General features: G+C 42.2%; 1 protein-coding gene across 6 annotated transcripts; it reads right to left on the reverse strand.

The window, feature by feature from the left end:
- On the reverse strand, window positions 1-22717 carry CCDC68 (coiled-coil domain containing 68). 6 transcript variants are annotated; one of them, XM_024197170.3, is made up of 12 exons: window positions 22603-22717; window positions 21241-21293; window positions 13865-14007; window positions 13089-13121; window positions 11589-11732; window positions 10838-10963; window positions 10025-10153; window positions 7456-7529; window positions 6209-6314; window positions 4533-4616; window positions 1543-1619; window positions 1-543 (listed from the first exon to the last, which is right to left on the reverse strand). In XM_024197170.3, the coding sequence occupies exons 3-12, from the start codon at window positions 13985-13987 to the stop codon at window positions 477-479; spliced, it is 963 nt and encodes a 320-aa protein (XP_024052938.2). In that variant the 5' UTR covers window positions 13988-14007; window positions 21241-21293; window positions 22603-22717; the 3' UTR covers window positions 1-476. The 6 variants fall into 6 exon arrangements, with proteins under 6 accessions (XP_024052938.2, XP_024052944.2, XP_024052945.2 ...); XM_024197176.3 differs by lacking the exon at window positions 21241-21293; XM_024197177.3 differs by lacking the exon at window positions 13089-13121.
- Between the last annotated feature and the right edge of the window lie 2320 nt (window positions 22718-25037).

A 25037-nucleotide genomic window follows, 5' to 3' on the forward strand; every position in this document is an offset into this window, starting at 1 on the left:
TTTACAATTAACGTCTCAATTTTAAAAAGTTCTAGTTACATTACAATATTGTGTTAAAATTTGATAAACACCAATCCTTTTTGGATATAATTATGCAAATTTTGGTTTGTTAATCCTGAATATGCTCTTAACTACTGTTTGATGTACCTGATGGCCCATAAAATGCTTGTTGAAGATGGACTCTTCGATATGTAAGAAGCTGTTACAATGGTATCTATTTCACCATCAGCAATGTCCACAGGATGCTGCTGTCATTTGACTATCCATTAAAGAACACAATGTCTCTTCAGTTCTTGCCTTAAATCCAAATTTGTTTATTCATTTAATGACTCCTCTTCTGTCCAAGTGCCATTCCTGGTGGCCAAGCATGCTGTGTTATAACAAGATATATAAAAGGACTGAATGGAGGGTCATTAGCAGAGAGACACAGAGGTTCTTACGAGGAAGCTGGAAACAGACACCACTGATGGCCTCATCTAGCCATTTTGCTTCCGTAGCCTAGCTAGCAATGAGTAGGGGGACACCCCATCAATCCTGGATGAACTAAAAAAAGAGAAGATAATGATTACTCAGAATATGAAGCACACCAATATGAAACAAACTTAGTATAGGCATCTAGACTTTCTACTGTACCCAGATATTGGTGTGAAATGCACTCTGTCTTCTCCACTCCCATTCTTCCCCCCTTACAGTCTCTCCTCAGAGACCTGAATCATGGCTGCCTTCCCTCTGTAGTAATGACTCTCTCCCTTCTCCAGAGCCCATCAGTGCTGGTCCTCTGGTGAACAATTCACTTCCTCTAATGCAATTAAAGTTGATCCCACACAAGACCTGAGGGTTTTCTGAAAGGGTCTTAATGTTTTTTTCCTCCAGACATTTGTTTTGGTGAATGTGTAATTTTCTCTCCTATGTAATTACACACATCGTTAAAGTGACATTAATGGAGATGGCATTCCTCTACTGTAAAATGTTTTTACAGTGAAACTGCAAGCCTCTAAGCCCATACTAATCACAGTATTCAGCATCTTCTTCACCAATTATTAAAAGCTACTTTTCATATTTAGTGTTGATCTGACAAAATTTTGTGCAGATGCTCACTGGTTGGTGTAGTTATATGATTTTGACTGCATCATTGTCTCAATAAATAGGACAGACATCACATCTCTTTCAAGACAGAGGGCCATTCCCATTTGCAAGTCAGAATGCAACATGAGATTTAGGCAGAAGGATACACCATTGATGGACTTATTGCCAATTGGACATTTAAGACCCCTGTTATTTAGAATGTCAATTACTTAATTTCTCTCTCACATTGAGGCTTTTGTTTTCTTTCTTTATAAAGAATCTACAGCATAAAAACGTTATGACTATTTCTAACAAGACCAAAATAGAATCATTCAAGCAGTTTGGAATAAATGTGACATTAACGCACAAATAGCACCTATTAATCATTTGACACAATTTTTTACGATTAACAACATTTGCAGTCAGTGTAGGAAGAGAGATTTCAGATATATGGCAATAACTTTAAAAGAATCTTACATTGCTGAGACACCTTTTGAAACTTTAATCTTGGGTTGACCGGACCAGAATTCCACCTTGTATTTAAGTTCTTTATTCTGAAATTGAGACATTAAATTAATTTCATTTCCACCAGTACATTATAGCATTTAAGGAAGTCAAAGATACTGTTTGTGGGTGCGATCCTCAGCTTGTATAAATCAACACAGATAAATAGAAACAAGTCCAATTAGTACATTGATTTCGATAGAGCTATTCCAGTTTACACCAGTTTAGGATTTGGCCCTTTGGGTCTTCCAGAATGTCAATACAGTTTACAGGCACTGAGGGATACAATGCAGTCACTTTTGCAAGTCTTGGTATGCTGGCCGAGCCTCAAAACATGAAGAAACAAGTTCCTGTGCCCAGCATTACTGTCACTGTTTGGATTTTGCTCTCTTGGTAAGAAAATCCTGCCCAGCTCTTTTGAAGTTTAGGAGTATTTTTGTTAGTTGAAAAGCATTTTTGAGGGTTGAAAACTTTCCATCAAATCTGTTTTTCCAATAGAAAGATGAGGTTTTGATTACACTAACTTTTTTATATACTTATATATTCTTCCATCAAAAAAACAATGCCCCCAAAATATTTTGATTTGGGTATTCTGCTGTGGTGCCTCATTCTCCTCGATGGCCTGGACAACATCTTGCATGATGCATTAGTCTCCCCCCTCTGGTCTGTCTGAAACATGGCAATAATTATCCTTTGGTCTGTCTTGATTATTTAGACTGAGATCCTTGGGGGCAGGCATGGCCTGGATGGGTGGCTGGATGGGATGGGATGGGATACGGTGGCTGGATGGGAACACTAATTAGCCTGTACAGGTCACTTTGAAAATGTCTATAACTATATAATTAGAGTTATAATTAACACAGCATATGTATTTATTATATTTATATGTGTGTGTGGATTATATATAATGCCCCACACATACTGGAATTAGAATCAATTTACTGGATCTGCTATGACTGAAATTAAGATTCTGAATAGCAGAAAAGCATTTTATTTGTAATATATTTAATGTTTGTACCAATGTAAATTCCAGAATTATAGACTAATGTTTACAATGGGATGTCAAGAACTATATTGCTGCAATGCGTCATTACACAAGATTGTTACAAACTGTAAAACGTTGCCAAAAACCACACAAAACAATAACAGTATTGCTACTGAAGATTATGTAGAATTGCAAGAGGCTAGTTTCTATGCAATGCTGAAAATATGGGGTAATTATTTTGACAGAATGCACAGTTCTTCACTGTAGCCTAATGCTTTCCAAAATACCAACATGTAATATTTCCTCAGAAGCTGAAAGTGAGCAAGGGACATTATTAGAAAATCCAAACACACATGTTTTAAGACTATCAGAACATAAGAACAGCCATATTGGGTCAGACCAAAGGTCCATCTAGCTCAGTATCCTGTCTTCTGACAGTGGCCTATGGCAGGTGCCCCAGAGGGAATGAACAGAACAGGTAATCATCAAGCGATCCATCCTCTGTCGCTCATTCCCAGCTTCTGGCAAACAGAAGCTAGGGACACCATCCCTGCCTATCCTGGCTAGTAGCCATGGATGGACCTATCCTTCATGAACGTATCTAGTTCTTTTTTGGCCTTCACAACATCCTCTGGCAAAGAGTTCCACAGGTTGACTGTGCATTGTGTGACTAAATACTTCCTTTTTTGTTGTAGTTTTAAACCTGTTGCCTATTAATTTCATTTGGGGACCCCTAGTTCTTTTGTTAGGAGAACGCATAAATAACACTTCCTTATTTACTTTCTTCACACCAGTCATGATTTTAGAGATCTCAATCATATCCCCTCCTTAGTCGTCTCTTTTCCAAGCTGAAAAGTCCCAGTCTTATTAATCTCTCCTCATGCGGAAGCCATTCCATACCCCTAATCATTTTTGTTACCTTTTTCTGAACCTTTTCCAGTTCCAATATATCTTTTTTGAGATGGGGTGATCACATCTGCAGGCAATATTCAAGATGTGGACATACCATGGATTTACATAGAGGCAATATGATATTTTCAGTCTTATTATCTATCCCTTTTTTAATGATGCCCAAAATATATATTATAAGCCCTATGCTGAGAATATTTACAAAATTGCTTCACTTTATTGGTGGTGTGTAAAGTTCACCATGTGGGTAAGTGTTTGCAGGATCAGGGCCTAAATTATATCCTCACTGCTAAAATTCTTATCCAGGCACTCATTTCACATCTGCATTACTGCAACAACCTCCTCTCTAGCCACCCCAAAATGCATACTGCTTCCTTCCAGTCCCTATGAAATGCAGAACGCGGTCCCTCTCCTCCCTAACTCCCACTTCCAGCCTGTGGCCTAAAAGAAATTACTAAGGAATTATGATTAGGCAGAAGGCTGGCTGGGGAAAGTGGATACAAAAAAAGCAATTATCCTTTCATCCCTCACCTTTATGCCTTCATACGTTGTTTGTGTTCTCAGGTTGAGCTGTTTGGGGCAGGCACAGTGTCTTAGCACATATTTGGAAAGTGCCTGGCGGGCAGTGGGTGCTACCATAGTGCAAATAATAACTGTTAAATAGAAATTAGCAGTTTTGACTTTCTTCCCCCCAAACTCACCAATATTGTATATTGAATAGAAATAGCTCTAGGGACATAGGGACATGTAGGTGAGAGATTTCCAAAAGCACTCTGCTTTGATCTAACTTTGACCAAACTTACCACTGTGTTCAATAGGAGCAGAGTTAGACCCTTGCCGAATGCTTTTGAAAACCCCACCTGCAACTGTACCAACCACTCCCACTTCTGTGTCATCAGAAAAATACTTTAAGAATCTTATTGTACCATACAGTTGGCAGAAGATGATGATATAAATCTCTTGATGACTACTTGGGGGGAAGAAAAAAGGAGACTCAAAAAGATGCAGATTTGAAATAGTTTTAGGCTCACAATTGTAGAGTTTGGTATGATACAATCTTTCCCTTTACCTGAGCTTCAAGCATATTTATCTTTTCTTTCATAGCCTTAATTTTTTTATCTTGGTTTTGTAGTCCGTTGTTCAGTTCTTCAATCTAAGAGTTAGAAAGTAAAGTTAGCAATGGTTTTCAAACCTTGTAATATATTAGATACACTTTCAATAACCAAACTTTAAGTAGGGGGATATGCTGTCAGAGCATGAGGATCAAGAAAGTCAATATAGTCTGAAGTCTACATGATAAAAAAAAAATGCTCTAGAGAAAGTGTAATGACTTATTTTTAAACAGATCATGAAGTCACACTTCCATTTAGGGTAACCCGTCTGCCTTTTTTATTCTTGGTCTCTGTCTCCAAACACACTTTTATTCCCCACACGCAGCTTTCTTAGCCTAAGCAAGCTAAGGCTGATGAGACGATTCTCTGATGATCCTATGACGATTCACAAAATGTGAATTAGATTTTGTACAGGTAGTTTAGTTGAGCACAAATTAATACTCTTTGTGATAGTAGCTCATATTAGTACCCTCTTTACATGGGATGTCAAGTAATAAATATTAAAATGGCTTCAAGTTTTGTGCCAGCTTTATCTGGGACCAAATCCTTTTTGCTTTAGTCTCTGACTTCACTAGGACTGCTTGTGTGCATCAGGCAAGCAGGATTTGAGTCTCTAGTAAGGAACAGCCTATAGATTTCCAGACACCTGTTTATTTTATTGACTGTCTTACACAGTGCCTATAACTGCAGCAGCCAAGCATCATTATAGACTCAATGTTCCCCATAAAAAGGCGGTTCATTTTGTGGAACATACATAAGAGGTTTGCAGCTCTTGTATTCATTGCTGCCTCTGCAGTCAGGGCTGGCTCTGGCTTTTTCGCCCCCCCAGGCGAAAAAGCCTCCGGCCGCCCGCCCCCCCCCCCCCCCCCCGGGGGGCAGGGCGCCGGGGGGGACGCGGCTCTCCCCCCCGGCGGCCAGAGCACCGGGGGCAGGGCGCCGGGGGAGGGCGGCCGGAGCCCTGGGGGGAGGGCGGCGAGCCCCGGCTGGGACTCGGCTCTCCCCCTCTGGCGGCCAGAGCGCAGGGCGGCGAGCCCTGCTGTGGCCCCGCTCTCCCGGGCGGCGGGAGCGCCGCGCCGCGCCGCCCCCCTCCAGGTGCCGCCCCAAGCACCAGCTTGGGTGCCTGGTGCCTGGAGCCGGCCCTGTCTGCAGTAGTAGCTAACCAAACACTATTTCAGAAGCTACATTAAGTCTTCTCCTGGGGAGTGAGTATCCATGCTCTGCCACATTTTAGGGATATTCCCAATGTACCTTAAATTGGCTGGGGACTCAGTATTTCCTGATGTAGCCCTACGGTATGGGCCTGTTCTCCTATGCTCCTTGGGCAGCTACCTCAGTCCTTCCATCCCACTTGCAGGACACAAAAACCTTCCTTTCTTCCTTCCTTGCAACATTCTATTTCAATCACTGTCACTCTGGGAGGTTAGAATCACCCCCATTTTTTAAAGTGTTGCCGCTTTCTTTTCTTTTAAATTATATATAAAATAGTACATAACATCTATTTCTAACTGTTTTTGCATGTCCTGTGATGGAGATCATCACATCATCAATAATAAACTTCACAAAGTGAAGGAAGCACTAAAACAAGTCTCTAATTTTTGTTCCCCATACACTAAACGTGCTTGGTTAACCTGACCTCTTGTATCACACTGCGTAGGCTTTGATGCTGGGTCTGGATCACATGCTGCAAGTGAGAAATCTGTTCTTGTACCGTGAAAATCTCCACTTGAAGATCAAGACAGCTGGTGGGGAAAAGACAGATTACCAATAACTTTTTCAGTGGATATTAAGGGGATATATTATTCCCAAAAGATCTAATGAGTGGCCTGACATATGCTTTCTGAACTAAGAATATACCAACTAGCAATCTGAGCACCAACCTTTTGGGTTTGGCCAAAGTTGTATTAATATATGAATTATAAATACAGGCATTAAGATTCCTTTAGTGACCAGATCCAATAATTTGCATTCCACATGGAATTCCAAGTCATTGTATCGGCCTTGACTCATATCAGCTGTATGTGAACTAATTTAATTCATGGGTAATAAGCATAGTCTGACATAAAAGAAGGAACAATTGTAGTTTATTTCTTACATTATCTTTAACAACTATATTCAATTATAAGAAAAACAGCACCACTCATACTTCATACTGGAAGAATAAAGTTTAGGTATAATATATTGGAGCAATTCTTCAACAGTTCATCATGGCACATACTGCCAAAGTAATAGTGTACTGCATAGTAACTTGGGAACATCTACATAGCCTGTGGCAGTAAGCCTCCCAGCCCAGGTTGACAAACTTGGGCTTGTAGGGCTTCTGCTAGCTACGTTGAAAGTGCTTTGAAGTTGTGGCTTGGGCGGGAGACCAGGCTCTGAAGTCTAGGGAGGGAGGTGGGCTTTAGAGGAAATTGAACTGAACAGAAGATAGAAATTATTAAAATGTATTCTTTGGAAGAGGCCCCAAAAGCCATTAAGATATTAATTCTGGTTAACAGGGTGGGGTTGAAGTGGGTAGAATGGTTTCCTCTCTGCAGGCCAAATCCTGCAATCCGTAATTAGTCTTTACTCAGAATTCCTGTTAATTGAACCAAGAGTTTTCCCAGAGTAAAGACAGCAAGATTTGAGCGCATGCCTTCACATGTCAGAGTAGTAGAGAACAATTACTTATTCTCTAAATAAACCCAGGTCTGGAAACCCTACTGGACATGTCACAGGAGAAATTATATTCTTCTTTAAAAAGTAAAGACAGTGAAGGCGTTAGGCCTAACACCATGTATATATCCACTACTTGGGAGAACTTAGCCAAGTTATTGTTAGGTATTTCACTTGAAATAATCCTACAGAACAGAAAAAGCATTTCTTCATATGCTATTTGCTCACCTCTTAGTATCTTCAGAGTTTGATAGAAGCTTCTCTTCAAACGACTGCTTTTTTTCTATTAATGTTTTCTTTTCCTAGGGAAAAATGAAGAAGTAATAATGTGCACATACAAAACGTATGTAAAGTGATTAACTAATTTTTCAATCACTATCTGAAAACATACAAAACCACCAGAGATGCGTCAGGTGTAACCAGCTGGAAATTTACCTACAGATATACCCTCATCCCCTTGCAAGGTCCAAAAGCATCTGTCATCATTCTGAATTGGGTCAGAAAAGGCAGGGTTACCAGGGAGCAGCTGTGTATTGATTTACAGTGGAAAAAATGATTATTTCAATTAGAAATTTTTTTTTAAAGGAAAGCCTGTCAGTAAGGAAGATTAGCTTTTTGACTGATATGTGTTCAATTCACTTTCTGCTCCAGGAACTATACCAAAAGGGCAGTGGTACTTTGCATTGCAAAGATGGATCTGAGGGTCAAGAGATTAAAATTGATCCAACTAGAAAACTTCTTCTTAAGTGACAAATGTAGGTCACTAAATAGTCAGATGTCAGTTACCAAAGTACAATAATTCCTAGTTGTAAATTTAAAGAGTACATTAATACATACAGCCACCCCATGATGTATCTTCTTAGCCTGTCAGGGTGAAATCCTGACCCTAATGAAGTCAAAAAGAGTTTTACAACTGACTTCAATACGGCAAAGAATTTTAGGAGCAAGAGATATGAGTCAAACACATCAACATATAAACCTTGTCTGTCTATGGAGCTGGCTGGAAGAGATCCTAGCTGTGGTGCATGTAGCCATGAAAATGAAGCTTTGTGTGTTCTACCCACAGCACCTTTCTTCAGCCAGCTCCACAGTGCAACAGATTGTGTGCAGATTTGTAATGCCAAACTACACAGTGCTAAACCGCATCTGCTATCAGCCTGGCCAGTCAGATGTGAGGTATAGGAGGCACCTCTGAAAGTTTCAGTGCATGGGGTAAGAAACTGGAGTGAGGTAAGAAAGGTCATGGTGTAAGAAACCTATTGATGTGCATGAGTATTGCCTGGGTGTACCAGAGGGAAGGGCTTGGGAACACCACTGAGAAATGCTTCAGAGGAACACAGTAAGGGACAATATACTCCGGGAGAAAGATGTTCAGAGGTGTATTAAAAATATCAGAAGATGAGTTATTGTGGCTGACTCTACTCAGGTGTGCAAAAAGATAGGGATCAGGGAAAGTGAGGAGAGGGCACAAGGAACTATCCCTCCACTTGGCTGCAGGAGCATAAGCCAACCACATTTCCAGTCCTCCTGAACCTAACCACAAGAACAGGGAGAGAATCTAGCACCACTGGAGTGATGAATGGGGTTAGGGTGGAGACATGGCCCACCTCCCAGCTCCTGTACTGGTGAGGTACTGGAGCTGATCCAGCATGGGGGTGGGAGAGTGCACATGCTGCCCCTATTAAATGACATTGCAGCACCCACTGCAGAATGAGCTTCCCCCACCCAATTATCTCTAGTCACTCATCATTGCTGGGGGAACTCCCAGTTACCGAACTCTTCTACTTCCCCATCACAGGCTGCAGCTTAGTTGTGGCAGGAGCATACCACAGCTTGGCACGACAAGTGACAAAAATGTCCTGAAAGCACATTGCATTTAAATGCTTTTAATCTGACTTTTTGGCAGAACTGTATTAGTGATGTGTAATCTTGCTGCATTCTTAATGACTCCAGAACAGATGGTGAAAGTTAAATTTTATGTGATATGTTCATTGCAATACCTTTCACTGGCTCACGATTATTTACTACAAGTGGAAAGTTGTTCTCTATAAACACTCACTGCTTCTGAATCAGCTGAGAACTTGGGAAGGATTTTGGAAAGAAATTCACTACAAAGGGGAGGAGATTAATAGCATATTGCAATACACTATACTTTGACAATGCAAGAGTAGGAGTTGAAGGTGTATCCTCTTGGAAACCAGGACATTTCAAGTCTTGTAAATTAGAATTTATGGCACTTAGGTTAAGTAAGTTAACGGATTTAAAAATCTAGTTTTTAAATAACTGAAAGAAAAAGAAACCTGACCCCTCGTTTCATTTACAAATTACATTTCAAGGGCCTGATGCTCAGCTGATGTAAACTGAGATAGCCTCATTGAAATCAAGGGGACTTTTATACCAGTTGAGGATCTGGCCTAAAAACTTTTTAAAGAAATAGAACTCTTCTTTATAATTAGATTGCAACATGAGACTGACAATAAAGAGTGCTTAGGATACCCTTTACACTCTAGTTCTATTACTTAAGAGGTAGGAGCTAATACAATTGAAATTGATATTTACTGTAGTTCCACAGAGCTTGACACCTTTACTCATAGCACCTATTCCAGATCAAGAAGAATATGCAAGTGAGCAAGGACTGGCCACATGGCTAACAGCCCGCAAGGTCAGGCCTCAGTATTGTGCAACAGATACTAACAAAAGCCACATAATGGCCTCAGAGACAGTGGCCGTGATCCTTGCATAGGGAAGTCTCCTATTGCCTATCCAGGAACTGCATGACTGGGCCCTATGAGCATACCTCTTCCATTCGTTGCACTCGTTTCTCCATGTCTGCAATCCGGCTGTACTTTTCTTCGAGTCTTTCAGTTACACAATTGACATTTTCTAGATTTTGTTTCAATTTTTGCTCTTGCTCAAGTTTGCAGGCCTGTGGTTAGAGAAAATTGAAGGGACAAAAAAAAAAAGAACAAACCAATGAATGAAGATGATTTCCATTTTCAGCAAAACCATTTTGCTGCTATTCTTCAGTATGTTGCCAGTCCCACAACTGACCACCGGTAGGCCCTTGTGAAAATCCTGACCACCTGTAGTCAAGAAAGATCCATGCTATTTCCCCCCCCCAACAGTGAGCAGTGAGAGAATAGGGCAAATTCTACCCCTTTATTCCTGCCTTATTTTGAGCACTGTACCCATCAAATCTGAGACTGGACACAGGGAAAACAGAACAAGTGTTTTGTTTTAAGCTTTCCATTTTTATATTGTACTGTAGTTAAAGTTAAGCCTATAAGACAATGGAAGTCTGCATTAGAAGCCCTGACCTACATTTTCAAGAGTGACTAGTTATTTTGGATCCCTCCACATTGGGTGTCCACCTGAAAGGGACCTGGTTTTCAGAATGTGCTGAGCATCCTCTGAAAATCAGGCCCCTTTAAGGAACCATCAGTTGGACCCACAGAGTCGTGTTTTTAAAGAGTTAGGTCTCTATTTATACAGCCAAGGTACTGATTTATTATGTTGACATATGGAGTTGCCAGCATATTGGACAGGAGGAACACTTGTATCCCAGCATGCTCCAATGTTTGCCTTTTCCACACACAGGAGAGTGCTGTACCTGCATCAGCTGTTTATCATCTTCGTGCTTTTTCTTAAGTTCTTCAGACCGACTGCAGTAATTCTCATATAGACTTTTCGAGGCATGTCTTAGAGACTGTGCACCTGCTTCTCTTGTCGCATCCAGCTGGAAAAGGTCATTGCAATAGGATTAATAACGTATGTCACACTTTAAAAGTTTGGTGTGGAAATCGGGTAGCACAAAAATGATGCAGTTGCTATCCTGTTTGAACAACTGTTAGCACCAATTCTTGCAGGGAAAAAAAACCCTACAAACCCATAAAAATATATGGCAAATAAAATTTAAATTCTAATTTTTGAATAAAGGATGCAAATTTTCTGTGTGATACAACAGCCCCTCCTGACCAGAGATGAAGGTTGAGGGTTTAAAATGACTGATACATTTCTGACTGGTTACAAGCACACCTGCTCTAGACCACTGGCTGAGCAGACTTCATGCCAGGAGCCACTGCAAGAAAATCCAAACCCAGAGCACAGCCCAACAAGCTGTAGTTCCCAACAACAGCTTCAGTATGAATTCCACCATCAGCTAGTTAAAAATCTATTTCATCCTAATAAGAAAATCTGATGAGACTCTGCAGGGTTATTGCACTTCATAGAGAGGGCAATGCCATGATGAACGATTGCTTTCCTGCCACTGCTGGGATGGAACTTTAATCCAGGTAAAACTGGATCTTCTCTTCAGCTGACAAGCTGAAATATGCATTAGAGACTGTTAAAATGGAATGCACCTTGATCTTTAGTATTTCATTCTCCCTGTTCACAAGCAAGAGCTGCTGGTCAGTCTCTTTCAGCTTTTCCAGGGTTAGATTGTAGCTGGAGTTAAGCGTGTCCTTCTCACCCTCCAACTCATTTCTGGGCACTCGGAAAGGCTGCTGAAAATGAACAAACATAAAAATAATTGATAAACGACAACTTTAGCAGACTGGGTTCATGAAGGTAACCCTGCCCTCGTCTACCTTCCTATCTCAGGCCCCCACCTGCAATGAGCTCCAGGTACCCAGGCCTGCATGGCGCTCATTGCAGGATCATGGTCTAGAGTAATTACAAAGCACCAGTCACCACAGTTTCCAGGTACTGACTAATTGCCCACCTTCAATATTAAATCAAACAGTGTTCTATTTGTGCAGCTCTCCAGGGTTTTACATTTGAAAGCATTAGCACATCATTACCAATAAATAACTGCTTTTGGTTCTCCAGAGTGTTACTTCGTACATGAGGTTAATTAACATTTAGAATATTGCAGCATATGGCGTATTATAGTATTGGGACTAGCAGCAACGCCTATTATGAAGGTTGCCTGACACTTCCCATTATAAGACCCTCTTTTAGTTGCTTACATTTGCCAGACTTTATCCATTTGGGCTAACATTTTTCATGCCAGGTGTCTCCTTCAGGATGAGTATTTTTGGAATGTTTCTGCCAAAATGGTTCAGCCATTTCAGAATGATGCTAGAGAAAGTCCCTGCTTTGGAGCATAGACTAGAGGGTGGCCTTTGTATCAGTCCTGTGCCTTTTGATATTCTTCTTAATATCCACCAAAGTTTGGTCAAGCTCTAAGCCTTTGAATAATCACCGTTTTCACATGCTCTGTAGAGATCTTAGACCAGGGGTCGGCAACCTTTCAGAAGTGGTGTGCCGAGTCTTCATTTATTCACTCAAATTTAAGGTTTCGCGTGCCAGTAATACATTTTAACGTTTTTAGAAGGTCTCTTTCTATAAGTCTATAATATATAACTAAACTATTGTTGTATGTTAAGTAAATAAGGTTTTTAAAATGTTTAAGAAGCTTCATTTAAAATTAAATTAAAATGCAGAGCCCCCCAGACTGGTGGCCAGGGCCTGGGCAGTGTGAGTGCCACTGAAAATCAGCTCACGTGCCGCCTTCGGCACGTGCGCCATAGGTTGCCTACCCCTGTCTTAGACCTTGCTAAAATCTCCAAAATTCCATCCTCACTGAGCACGCTCCAGCTCCTCCTAGCGCTGACAAGGCTGTGTATGTGCCATCCCCACAGAGTGATTGAGCATGCTCTCGAGACAGACTGAAGGAGTTTAGAGTGTGAACAGAGCAACTGTGACTGGGGATGAAAGTGGGGAGCGGTACTGGGAGCTAGACGGGAGATGGTGAGCGATTGTGCAGGGAGGGTTGGGACTGGGAGCTGCAGGGGAAGGGAAGCCTATGCATTTGATTTGTCATTTGCAATTTTATGGTTTGCTGCTTCTTTGCATACCTGATTTTGAATCTTTGCTAGTGTGGATCTGATCTGCAGGGAAAAGATTAGAAATAGGTCACAAAAAGAAAGATGATTTTTTCTTGTCAATCTGCCAGGTTAGTTATTCCAGGACGTTCTCCTTAGGTCAGCAGCAATGCAGAAACGTTGCCTTTGGGAACGATCACCATTGTGCTCTTTTGCTTGGATACTAGAAATAAAACATCTGTCCACAACAAGCCAAACCACATTGTCCAAGAGATCTCTGATGCAGAAATGGATGCATGGAACTTAACTATTTATTTTAGTGTCAGGATCAACATACTTTTCATTGACCCAAAAGAGGGCATATGCTATAAGTCTCGCACATGTTTCAAAAATTCATCCCTTCCTCAGATATTGCATCATGAATATGACTTAGGATCATGGGATGCTTGGGAATTTTGATACAAAATTCTCAGAGTGACATTCGGACAAGCATTTGGTCTGCTCCCTCATATGACTCATTATAAAGACAGTTGTGCATACCCCAATTAAATCCTTGTCTCAAACTAATCAATGTTCCTTGAGGTTGTGTGTTAGACTCCATTAGAATGGTATTAGACCAGAAAGAGTTTAAGGGACAGTGAACTGTGAATTTCCCCAGTAAGTCAACACACACTTGTTTAGCTTGGAAAATTTAGACAGTGTAGAAGGATTCCGATTTTTTATTTTCTTACTTGCAATGGGATGTATTCATTGTTCTCTGCCGGATCAGAGGACAAGACAGCACAATAAGAATAATGAAAAAATTGTACCTTTTTTATGTATTCTGTTTCTTCAGTGATTTGGGCACAAGAAGATCCATAAAGGACATAGTTTCCTTCCATCCCTTGGTCCTCTCTTGTTACATGTTCTGAGAGCCTCACTGCAGTAGTCATTATGTGCGCACTTCACTGCTCTGTATAGTTGGGACAGAAATGGATTTTGTCTTTTATTTATACAAATATCCATAGAGAATGAACTTAATTTTGTACATGCAGCTACACGTCCATTGCATCATTAATAACATATACAGTAAGGTTCATATTATACAGTTAAATGCCTTTAAGAAGACAGCTGCAAATATGACCTCGTGCATAATTTCCATATTTTAAAGGACCTCTCAAGTCTTCAAGATGTGTTACTTCCCCACCCCCCAATTGACTTAAGGAAGTCCCCTATAGGGTGACCAGATGTCCCGATATAATCGGGACCGTCCCGATATTTAGGCGTTTGTCCCGCGTCCCGATATTTTGCACTCCGCTTTTTTTTTTCCCTCCGCCGGCGACTCCTCCCCCGATGTGTCCTGATATTTTCTTCTTCTCATCTGGTCACCCTAGTCCCCATCCAATTATTGCAACTGAATGTACGTTCAAATGTGCTGCAGCATAACACATATCAGTGATTTTTTTATTGTCAATCCAAATAATTTCAGTTTAAGTATTTGCTTATTCAAAATATTGTTCCACCTGTCACTTCATTCCACACCCAAAAACTGGTCATATCCAATGTTATATGAGTTCCTGTCTCTGCCATCTTACTCAGACTGAGTAACACTGTACTCCACAAGTAGTTGCATTGATTTCACCAAGACTATGCAATGTAAGAGTGGCAGAGTCAGTTCCATTGAAATCAGTGGGACTACTCACACTGAAAGACAACAGCTCACTTTGAATAAGTGGCAAGACTGGACACAATGTTATAGCATTCCACAATATGAGTTTTTTCATGGCAGTGGGAGAGTCACAAATCAAAATACTTTTTTCTAAAGCAAGGGAAATTGGCTTTACACACCAAGAATGAGGTCCCAACCTGCTTGCAGTTGTTTCTGTGATACAATGGTGACATCCAGTGTCAGTTGGATTAATCTCAAGTGAACAAGTATATAAACAGCATATCTCAGAAGATATGCATATATTGCACTCCATTTGCCATATACAGAATCAGGTTAATGTATATATTTTTTAAAAAGTCAGGTTGTCAAATGTCTATGTTTGGAGTATCTTAAATGAATTAACAATTGCTCCTGCAACAATAAGATCCAATTGTAGTGTGCAAAGTTTTATTAAGGTTTAAAACATTAGTGGAAGAAGAGGAAGCAGTAGATGTAGAGTGAGATTTTTCCAAAGTTTTCAGCTTATTTTTGGGTTTTGTACTTGTAAAATCTCATTTAAAATGTGATTATTTAAACACAAAATGTCAATTTAATAAGAACTTATGGTTGCTTCCATTTAACTCAGCAACAACAATCCGATTCCTGTGCTACATGAGGCTTTGGCCTACAGCATCAGCACTTGTTTATTCATCCCAGACTGAAATTATTGCCTTATTAACAGGAAGTACCATCAAGTCAGCACATTTAATTAATTAAAGCATTTTCTCATGAAACCCAATTAGGCCATTTGAAACTCTTAACGCTGTAATAAATGAGGGATGACACCACCACCATGAGCAGCATGGACCTGGCTTGCACATTTTGCTAAAAGAATCATCAGCAACTAATCCATACTACGGAAGTTTTAACTTCCATATACTTCAAGTACACATCTCCAGCAGAAAACAAAAGGAGAGAAACTGTAATTTCTTTAACGTATGAGCTTTGGGTGCTCTTTACAAATATTTAAGACTCCAGTTTTTAAAAAGTTTACAAAATTACAAATCCAGCAATTTCAAGTCACTCCCTTGCCAACAATCAAAGAAAATAAATAAAGAACTCACCATTACCACCTCACAATTTTTCCCCACTCACCCAAAAGTTGGGATCATAGACAGGCATTTCAGAGTGCCCTGAACGTCAAGGGATTTGGACTATTTTAGACAGGAGTCAGGGAGAGAGTCCCAAAGATGAGGGGTCCAAAGTTGAGAAAGACCCACCAGCAGCCCCCTTCTTATAAGCTCCAACATCTCCGCTGATCACAGCTGCAGCAGTACTGCATGGTGGAAGATGGTTACTCAAACAGATGGGTTATAAACACTTGATTGGTTTTGACCCATAGAACAAGATCTTAAACTTCACCAGGAGACTACCAGGCAGTCAGGGAAGATCATGGCAAGAGATAATACAATCAGTGGACTGCCAAATTCAATATCTGCTTCAGTTCACAATGGTCTTGAACAGGCATAGCCTCATGTGGAGCTCACAGCCGATGTCTAACCTCAAGGGGACAAAAACATGACCAGTAGCACTGAGGCTTGCATCCAGCAACAAAATTTACAACCTCCTGGCTAGAATCACATGAGGATGAGTATCATCCTGACCACTGCTGCCACCTAAGAGTAGCTGGAAATCTAACCATATCCCTAGATTTTTGTGAACACAAACAAAAGGAGGACAGATACATACCATGGTCTAAGAGACTGAGATAATCCTGGCCATGTCTTGTAGCTGCTTCCCCAGTCAACATTACCTTAGTTTTATCCAGATTGAGTCTTCCCAGATTAGCCCTCATGTATACCCAAGTCTTACCAAAATTCTGGGAAAACACAGCTTTGCCTGGTTGGACAGAATGGTGATAGACATCTGCGTATCACCAATATACTGAAGACTCATGTCTCCTTACTAACCCTCCTAAAGATCCCATGTACACGTTCCACAGGGAACACAAGACAGAACCCTGTGGAACCCCTTATACGAACACCGTCAGTGAGGAGGAAAACTTGTCCTCAAAAATTAGTTGTGAATGATCATCAAGAATGGAGTAACCCAAAAAAATAGCCTCCTCCGTTCCTACTGTGGTCCAGAGGTCTGTTCAACACCACCTTGCAATCAACAGTACTGAAGGCGCTGATAGATTGAATAATGTCAGCTCTGACACTGCCTCTTCATACATAGCAAGGAGGAGACCATCTACCAATGCAACCAGCCTGGTATCCAAGTCATTAAATATGTGACAGAATATATACCTATGTTCACACCCTACATGCTATTGTAATAATGTTTGTCCAAGGTGCACCTTGCGGGGTGTCATTTAAAAACTCATAATTTGCTGATCGATAATAGCATAGTAAAATGCACATATGTGTTATATGCGAAGTTATAAACATAAAGCTGAGATCATGATCAAAAGTATGTTTTCCACATAAATCCGGGGGTTGCCAAACCAGTTCCTCAGAGACAAAGAGCAAGATGACGCCTCCGCCAAATGTAAACAAGGCTGATGGACCACTACCTGCTAAGTGATCGTTCTTTGGTAGGAAAGGGGGTAGGAACAAAAAAATCTACCGTATATACTCGTTCATAAGCCAAATTTTTTTTAGTAAAAAATGGAAGCATCAGAGAAGGGGGTTGCTTATGAACAGGTATAGAGAGGGAGAGGTGGGACACAGCCCCTCCCCCCCAACAAAGGGGGCAAGGAGAGGCAGCACAGCCAGCAGAGCCAGAAGGGAAGAGGCGGGGCCAGAGTGTCTTCACTTCTGGCCACATTGCTCTCTCCCCAGCCTCCGAAGCAGCTCCGGGGCTAGCAGGCTTCGGTCGCGCCGCCCACCCCGCCCACCGGAGCACGCTGCGGCCATACCACCCGGCCCACACAGCTGAAACATGCTGCAGCCGCGCCACCCGGTCTGGCCCGTCGGAGCAGGCTGCGGCTGTGCCACCCAGCCTGCCAGAGCAGTTCCAGCCAGGCCAGAGACATCCTCCACTGGCCCTCCCCAGATAAGGTGGAAAGGGATGGGATGGGGAGAGTGTGGGGGTCCCAGGCTAGGGGTGGGGTCATGTCAGGGGTGGTCACAGGGGTTACTCCCCTGACCCCCAGCTTCTCCCCCCCTCCCCCAAATTTCTCTACCAGTTGCTGTCCCGGCCCGTCAGGGTAAGCCACTGGCAGGCTGGGTCACTTTGTTTACTTAGGTTTACCTCCGTGCCTGCGTCTCGGCCCGCCAGCGGCTTATCCTGATGGCTCGGGAGCCAAAGTTTGCCTGAATCTGCTTATGAATGGGTCATAAAAAATTTCCATTTTTACTTATCCATCTTGGGGGGGTCGGCTTATAAACGAACCGGCTTATGATCGAGTATATATGGTACATCTTAGCAAAGAAACAGAATGGAATGACCTTCCACACAGACTGCCTATCACCTTGCTCCCAGCTAGAAATATTTTTCAAGAGGGGGACTCAAATTATAAAAAGCAGGGGCAAATACCTCAAAACATCCCCTCTCTCTGCCCATCACATTCTCTGCACCTGAAAAGACAAAGCAAGCAGCCCCCAACCTAGAGAGCTGGCATAAAAAGCAGATCATGAGTGATAAAAATCATTTAGATACCGTGGTAAAGGATACGGTATAAGATCCTTAATAGAACTGTATTGACCTTGTAATGCCAACAATTAACATTGCACCACTAGCTTGTTAAAGATAATTTTTGAAGTGACATTCTATTACATTTTAAAGCATGTTAACAGAATGAAATGATACAGGGAACTTGATTTCCCCCCCCCTCCCCCCCACTCACATACACACACACACTTTATGCAGCTCAGAGCTTGGAGTAGAAAGAAATTCACTGGCCTTACACTCAGAAAGCACAGTCTAAAGGGCATGACATTCATGGAGAAATCCTTTGGCACACTGGATAGATGCCAACTTGCGTCTTACATAGGTGTCCTACTGCAATATTCTGAAATTGCCACTTGTGAAGTAAGTTACATTTTCTCTGTCAGCTTTGCAGCTGCCAGGTGTGACAAGCTGGGAAACATCTGTGTTATAGTTTGTGAATAAAGTGCATGCTTCTGTGTTTGTTTATGATGGGTTACTTGCTATGGAGTTATATCCAAAGGGCTTGTTAGGGGAACCAAAGAGAAAGGCAACAAAATGGCCCAGAAAAGGAGCATCCCAACACTCAGACTCAACCAGCAGGTTTAATTACAGCATGATGAGGCAACTCCACAGCCCCAATCCTGGTGACAGAGCTGTTTTGCCAAAGCTGAGAAGAGAGCTCAATGGGAACACTAAACCATCGCATGTCCCTGGAGTGAAAGGGTTTACAGGAGCCAAATGCAGTTGGGCCTGTTGCGTTACCACAGTTTGGAAAATAGGGAGCTGACACCCAGAGACGCAGTCCCAGAATGGATGAACCACCAATTCCATCCAGTTTGAGGTGCGGCAAGCCCAGCCTGTCACTTAAAGGTCCACTTGAGAAGGACTAAAAAGGTCGAAAGCACTGTTCGCCATATAAGCATGACAACTAGCTCCTTTACTATAAACATCTTTTCAGAATAGGTCCCATAAAAGTAGAAATACCTATTCTGTGTCATAGTTTGATTCTTCTTTTCACTCTCTGCTGTTACCTGCTTATGGAAATCTCTTTTACATGATTAGCTTTAGGGGTTGGCTGGTTCATAGTTATTTTAAAGGGCAGCAATGAATTTGAGTATCCAAATTGGATCATTCAACGTTAATCTTTAGACAACCAGCATGACACAGACACATATTTTCCACTTGGTTGTAAACTTTTCTCGGTACGGAATACATTTGAATGCTACAAGTTAGAATTGGATGATGACTGCAATGCAGTGTTAGCATACATTAATTTCAGTGAAGTGTAGCCTTTTGATTCAACAATACTCAGTAAAAATGTGTTTACCTTTTAATTTGCTATTCATGAATACCTTTGGAAAGTTTCTTGAGGTATTTTGTTCTCATGCATGTTTGAGCAATAGTTTGTATGAATACCTGTATTTACACATGAACGCTGCTATTTGTGCTCAGAGAAGAATGTTTACTGTTCGTTATTCTCCAATTTAAAAGTTTTCTCTCATCCAATCATGGTACAGAAACAGTATCAGATGATGCTGGTTGTCAATCATACAGCACAAATATAACTGCAAATAGTCAAAGGGAACAATTCGTAAACAACCCATAAACTGAAAAATTGTTCTTCTGAGTCGTTTGGCAAATATATTTATAGAAATCAGGATAGGTTCATGAAGAATATGTGTACTGCTAAATGACCTAGATTCACTGGATAATTTATTTACAATAAATAGTTCAGGCAACTATCATACTAGAGTATTTTTCCCCCATGAGAATATAATCAGCTATTTATTTTACTCTTTACCAAAAGCATGTGTGCACGGAGGTGTGAGGGGGCGGGAGTACGGGGGACAAGACATGCCTGGATTTTTCAATTTAAAAAACAAACAAACATGCAAATATTTACTCTGTCTTTGGGTGCGAAGAGGGTGTCTACATTCACAGGGAGCAAAGTTCCTCATATCAAGGGACAATGATCTGTGTTGCCTGTAACTGCAAGAGATGATGCAGTACAGCATCCTCTGAAATAAATCTTTATCTCTAGTACATGCCTGATTTAGGAAAAAGCTAAATTAATACAGGATTATGGTTGAGATGTTTATTTCAGATGGTTATTATCAAATGGTTAGGTCCTCCAGTAGCAATAACATGACTAGTGCATTTACTTTTACTATAGATGGTACAGGCATTAAAATTGGGGCCCCACACTAGCAAAGCACTATACCAGTCCCATCTACTTCAATGGGACTATCCACACACTTAGAATTAATCATATGCTGCAGTGCTCTTCTGGAGAGGGGAATTTGTATATAGATAGCATGCGCAAATGGGGTGGTAATGATTCCCATAATAAGGGTGATGGGACACTGGACAGCACTCAGAAGAAATGAGTTCTACTCCTGCCACCAATCTGGTGCATGAAGTCACATGAGCTGTATGTGCCTCCATTGTCCCTCCCATCCTGTCTGTCAAGCTTCTTAAGGGTACGTCTACACTTACCTCTGGGTCCGACGGCAGGCAATCAATGTTCTGGGATCGATCCCGGAAGTGCTCGCTGTCGACGCCGGTACTCCAGCTCAGTGAGAGGAGTATGCGGCATCGACCGGGGAGCCTTCCTGCCGCGTCTGGACCCGCGGTAAGTTCGTACTAAGGTACTTCGAATTCAGCTACGTTATTAACGTAGCTGAATTTGCGTACCTTAGTCCGAAGTGGGGGGGTAGTGTGGACCAGGCCTTAGACTGTGAGCTGTTCAGAGTAGAGACTCTTACTATATACCTGTACAGTGCCTAGCACAATGGGGTCCTGATTTCATTTGAGGCCTGTCCATGTTATTGTAATACAAATAATAAACAAGGATTTTCCCAAACGGTACCAAAAAAAAAAAATCAGAACAAAAACAAATCTCACCTTTGGGAGGAGACATGTGAAGTGGTATTTTTTTTCCAGAAGGTTCTAAGTGCCTGAAAACAAAGAATTATAGTAAAAGTGCCATAGGAAATAGACGCAGCAGCACAACATAATTAAAGCTGTCAAGGTCAGCCTCACACTGCAGAGCCTGTAAATGCCAAGAACATCACCACTAACGGACCCGGGCCACAATCACGTGTCTCCCCTCTGACTTTTTGTCTAGAGTGATATTGTTGGATGGAAGATACACAGTTCAATTAATTAAGCTCTGATGCTGCACATACTTAACTTTACATACCGCGAGTAACCCCACCGACATCAATGAGTAAAGTTAAGCTCATATGTAAATCTTTGCCGGATCGGTGCCCTTGTTTGTACATCTAAGCACAACCTTTTCCCTTCTTTGTGCTTCTATTCCTCCTTTATTCTAATGAAAACACCCTTAGATGTTACTGTCCCCGAAATACCTCTCCATTACCAGAGACTCACCACAAACATTAAGGGGTCTGCAATGCTGTCCCTTTCTCATGTAGACAGTGTTGTTGTTGCGCCCCAGATATTAGAGAGTCAAGGTGGATGAGGTCATATCTTTTATTGAACCAACTTCTGATGGGGAGAGAGACAAGCTTAGAGGTAGAAGAGCTCTGTGTAGCTCCAAAGCTTGTCTCTCTCCTCCAACAGAAGCTGGCATGCAATGAAAGATATTACCTCACTCACCCTGTATCCCTTTCTCGTGTTAGTTACTAGTGTTACTCACAGGAGGGTCTGAACAAGAAAAGGGTTGGGAGGATGGGTCCCTAACTGATACTCAAGCACTCACATTCTCCACCAACAAGATCTGCTCAATGTAAAACACACCACCACATCACTTTGTTCACATTTCTAACCTCCCGCCTGTCACACATTTAAACACCCACCGCATTCCTGCCCAAGGAGAGCGTGCAAAACCTAACCCACTGAAACCCCAAAGGATTTCTGACTGAGAGAGGAAAACCTGTTGTTAAGTCTTGTGCTATGCAGTGGCATCCAAGATGTGCCCGGTGCTTTCCATCCATGGGGGGGTTTGGAGGGGGAGGAGAGGCAGCCCCCAACCTAGAGAGCTGGCATACACCGCAGATCATGAGTGATAAAAATCAGCTGAGTCCCCTCTACCCAGCTTCCACACCTGCGCATTCCCAGCCTCAAATGATCAATGCCCTGAATCTCTAGGGACAGGAAGTGGCAGCCCTTCCCCTTGTTCTCACTGATCCGGGGAAGGAGGGGCGACCAGGTCATGGGCACGCTGCAGGGGCCCTGAAATGCCCCTTTCTCCTCCGCAGCTCGCTGGCCTATGGAGGAAGCCGGTGGGCGACAGCTCCTTACCTGCTGAGCCGCCTGCTCTCCTCGGCTCTCTCCACTCACTCGCTCCTCTCCCGGGCACTCACGTCCGGGGACGGTGCAGCCCGGCCCCGGCCCCTCCCTTCTCTCCTTTTAGCAGCAGAGGCTGAGTCCCCTGGGAGAAAGAAGCTCGACCCAGTTTCCCTCTGTGTTTGCTATGTAAACACAGGAAAGGCAGGGCAGTTTCAAAGTCTACTGCCACTCAGCTAACCAGGTGAGAGTGTCAGAACAGTGAGTAAAGCCATTGTTTTTTTGTTTGTTTTGGTGTTGTTTTTTTTAATATTCAACGCTGCCCCTTTGTAAGATTAACAATCTCTCTTGGCAAATGTACTGCCAGGCAGGGCAATTTCTTTTTCACCCTATGTCTCTAGAGTGACAAATAGTCTTATTTTGTTAACATGGCTTTGTCAAGCATATATAAATCACTACACAATAATGATCACGGTGCAGTGCATTTCCAGGGGGTTAATAACCATCTTGGATGAAAGCCACGGCTCCAGGTGTGTAAAAGCCAAAATCATTAACTCCAGTCGTCACTAACTACTTCATTGCTGCCTAATGTGCCAGTGAGTTGGGGCAAAGTGCAATCCCAAAGCCCTTTGAAGTTGCATTTAAGAGTATGTGATGGCTCAGTTGCATTCAATGGCAAGGAACACTCAGCAGTGACTTGAGATTAGTGTTATGTATCTTGCTGTTGCTGAGTTCTGGGACAGGGGAAGGAGTATGAATCTCTTTTAAGGGGAGAGGTGGTTTCAACTTATGTGTACAGGGATTTTCTATTGACTTGGCCCCAAACCTGCAATGTGTTCCATGCAGAATAAGACTCTACCCACACAGGTCCCATTAAAGCATTAGGACTTGAGGCTTTAGCTTTCAAAGAGCTGTTCCTAAGCCAAGAGTGTACATGAATATGTACACTTCTCTTGACATTGTAGGATTTAATACCCTGCACATGAGCCAGTCAGATGGCTTCAGTCATCTTGCCACACTCCATTTAGCTAAGAATAGGCCACCTGACCAAACAGCAGTGAGGCCCTAACATAGTAGTATTTGAAATACTCTGTGAGGATACTTGCCTTAGGTATAATTGGATCGGACTAGAATTGGAGGAGTGCTGTAGAATCATCCAATTAATCAATATTTTTAAGTCCTACTGACTCCCACACAGTTATAGAACATGACTCTTCTTAAAAGACAGCTCCTTTCAACACAAAGATATCCAGAATCCAAATGCCTCTTTCCAGCAAAATAAGCAATCTTGAGTGTCCAATGTGCAGTCACACAGGAACAGGTATTTCAGCAGAGACTGGAATGGGTTCTTATAATAACTCTAGAGCCCACATAACAAACAAGAGGCACAGGAGGGCTGTGAAATACCCTAAGGGCTCAAACTTAGTCCTGGGTTCATTGGACTTTTTCATTACATACTGTATTGAATCAGCTACCATGAAGCTGGTTTTCTAGGGCCTGGTCTACACTAACACCCCAATTCGATCTAAGGTACGCAACTTCAGCTACGTGAATAACGTAGCTGAAGTCGACATACCTTAGTTCGAATTTACCGCGGTTCAGACGCGGTCCACACACGGCAGGCAGGCTCCCCCGTCGACTCCGCGGTACTCCTCTCGCTGACGTGGAGTACCGCAGTCGACGGCGAGCACTTCCTGGTTCGAATTATCGCGTCCACACCAGACGCGATAAATCGAACCCGGAAGTTCGATTGCCAGCCGTCGAACTACCGCGGTAGTGTAGACAAGCCCTAGGATACACAAAAGCTTATGTATAAAAGGTCAGACTATAGATTCATAGAGTCGAAGGACAGAAGGGACCATTGCGACCATCTAGTCTGATCTCCTGTATAACACAGGCCATAGGACTTCCCCAAAATAATTCTTAGAGCAGATCTTTTAGAAAAACATCCAATCTTGATTTTAAAATGGTCAGTGATGTAGAATCCACCATGACCCTCAGTAAATTGTTCCAATGGTTAATTACTCTCACCGTTAAAAATATACAAAATTCCAAATTCTAGCCTCAATTTGTCTAGCTGCAACTTCCATCCATTGGATTGTGTTATACTTTTCTCTTTTAGATTGGAAAGCCCATTATTAAATATTTGTTCCCCTGGTAGATACTTATAGACTGAAATCGAGTCAGCCCTTAACTTTGTCTTTGTTAAGGTAAATAGATTAAGCTCCTTGAGCAGGGCCGGCTCCATGCACCAGCGCAAGAAGCTGGTGCTTGGGGCAGCCAATGCAAAGGGGTGGCACGTCCGGGTCTTCGGCGGCAATTCGGTGGCGGGTCCCTCAGTTCCTTTCAGAGTCAAGGACTCTCCGCTGAATTGCCGCTGAAAAATGAAAGCGGCGCGGTGGAGCTGCCGCCGAAGTGCCACCGATCACAGCTTTATCTTTTTTTTTTCT

The sequence above is a fragment of the Terrapene carolina genome, unplaced genomic scaffold (assembly GCF_002925995.2).
Source record: "Terrapene carolina triunguis isolate 2854851 unplaced genomic scaffold, T_m_triunguis-2.0 Scaffold69, whole genome shotgun sequence".
NCBI lineage: Eukaryota > Metazoa > Chordata > Testudines > Emydidae > Terrapene > Terrapene triunguis.

Bases quoted from the DNA above. Each gene is read 5' to 3' on its own strand.
- CCDC68 (XM_024197176.3), bottom strand. From the start codon at position 13,987: ATGACTACTGCAGTGAGGCTCTCAGAACATGTAACAAGAGAGGACCAA. The intron at 7,530-10,024 runs GTATGCTCATAG...ATTTTTCCCTAG, and splicing joins GAGTGCAACGAATGGAAGAG to GAAAAGAAAACATTAATAGA. The intron at 4,617-6,208 runs GTCAGGTTAACC...TCTAACTCTTAG, and splicing joins TACGCAGTGTGATACAAGAG to ATTGAAGAACTGAACAACGG.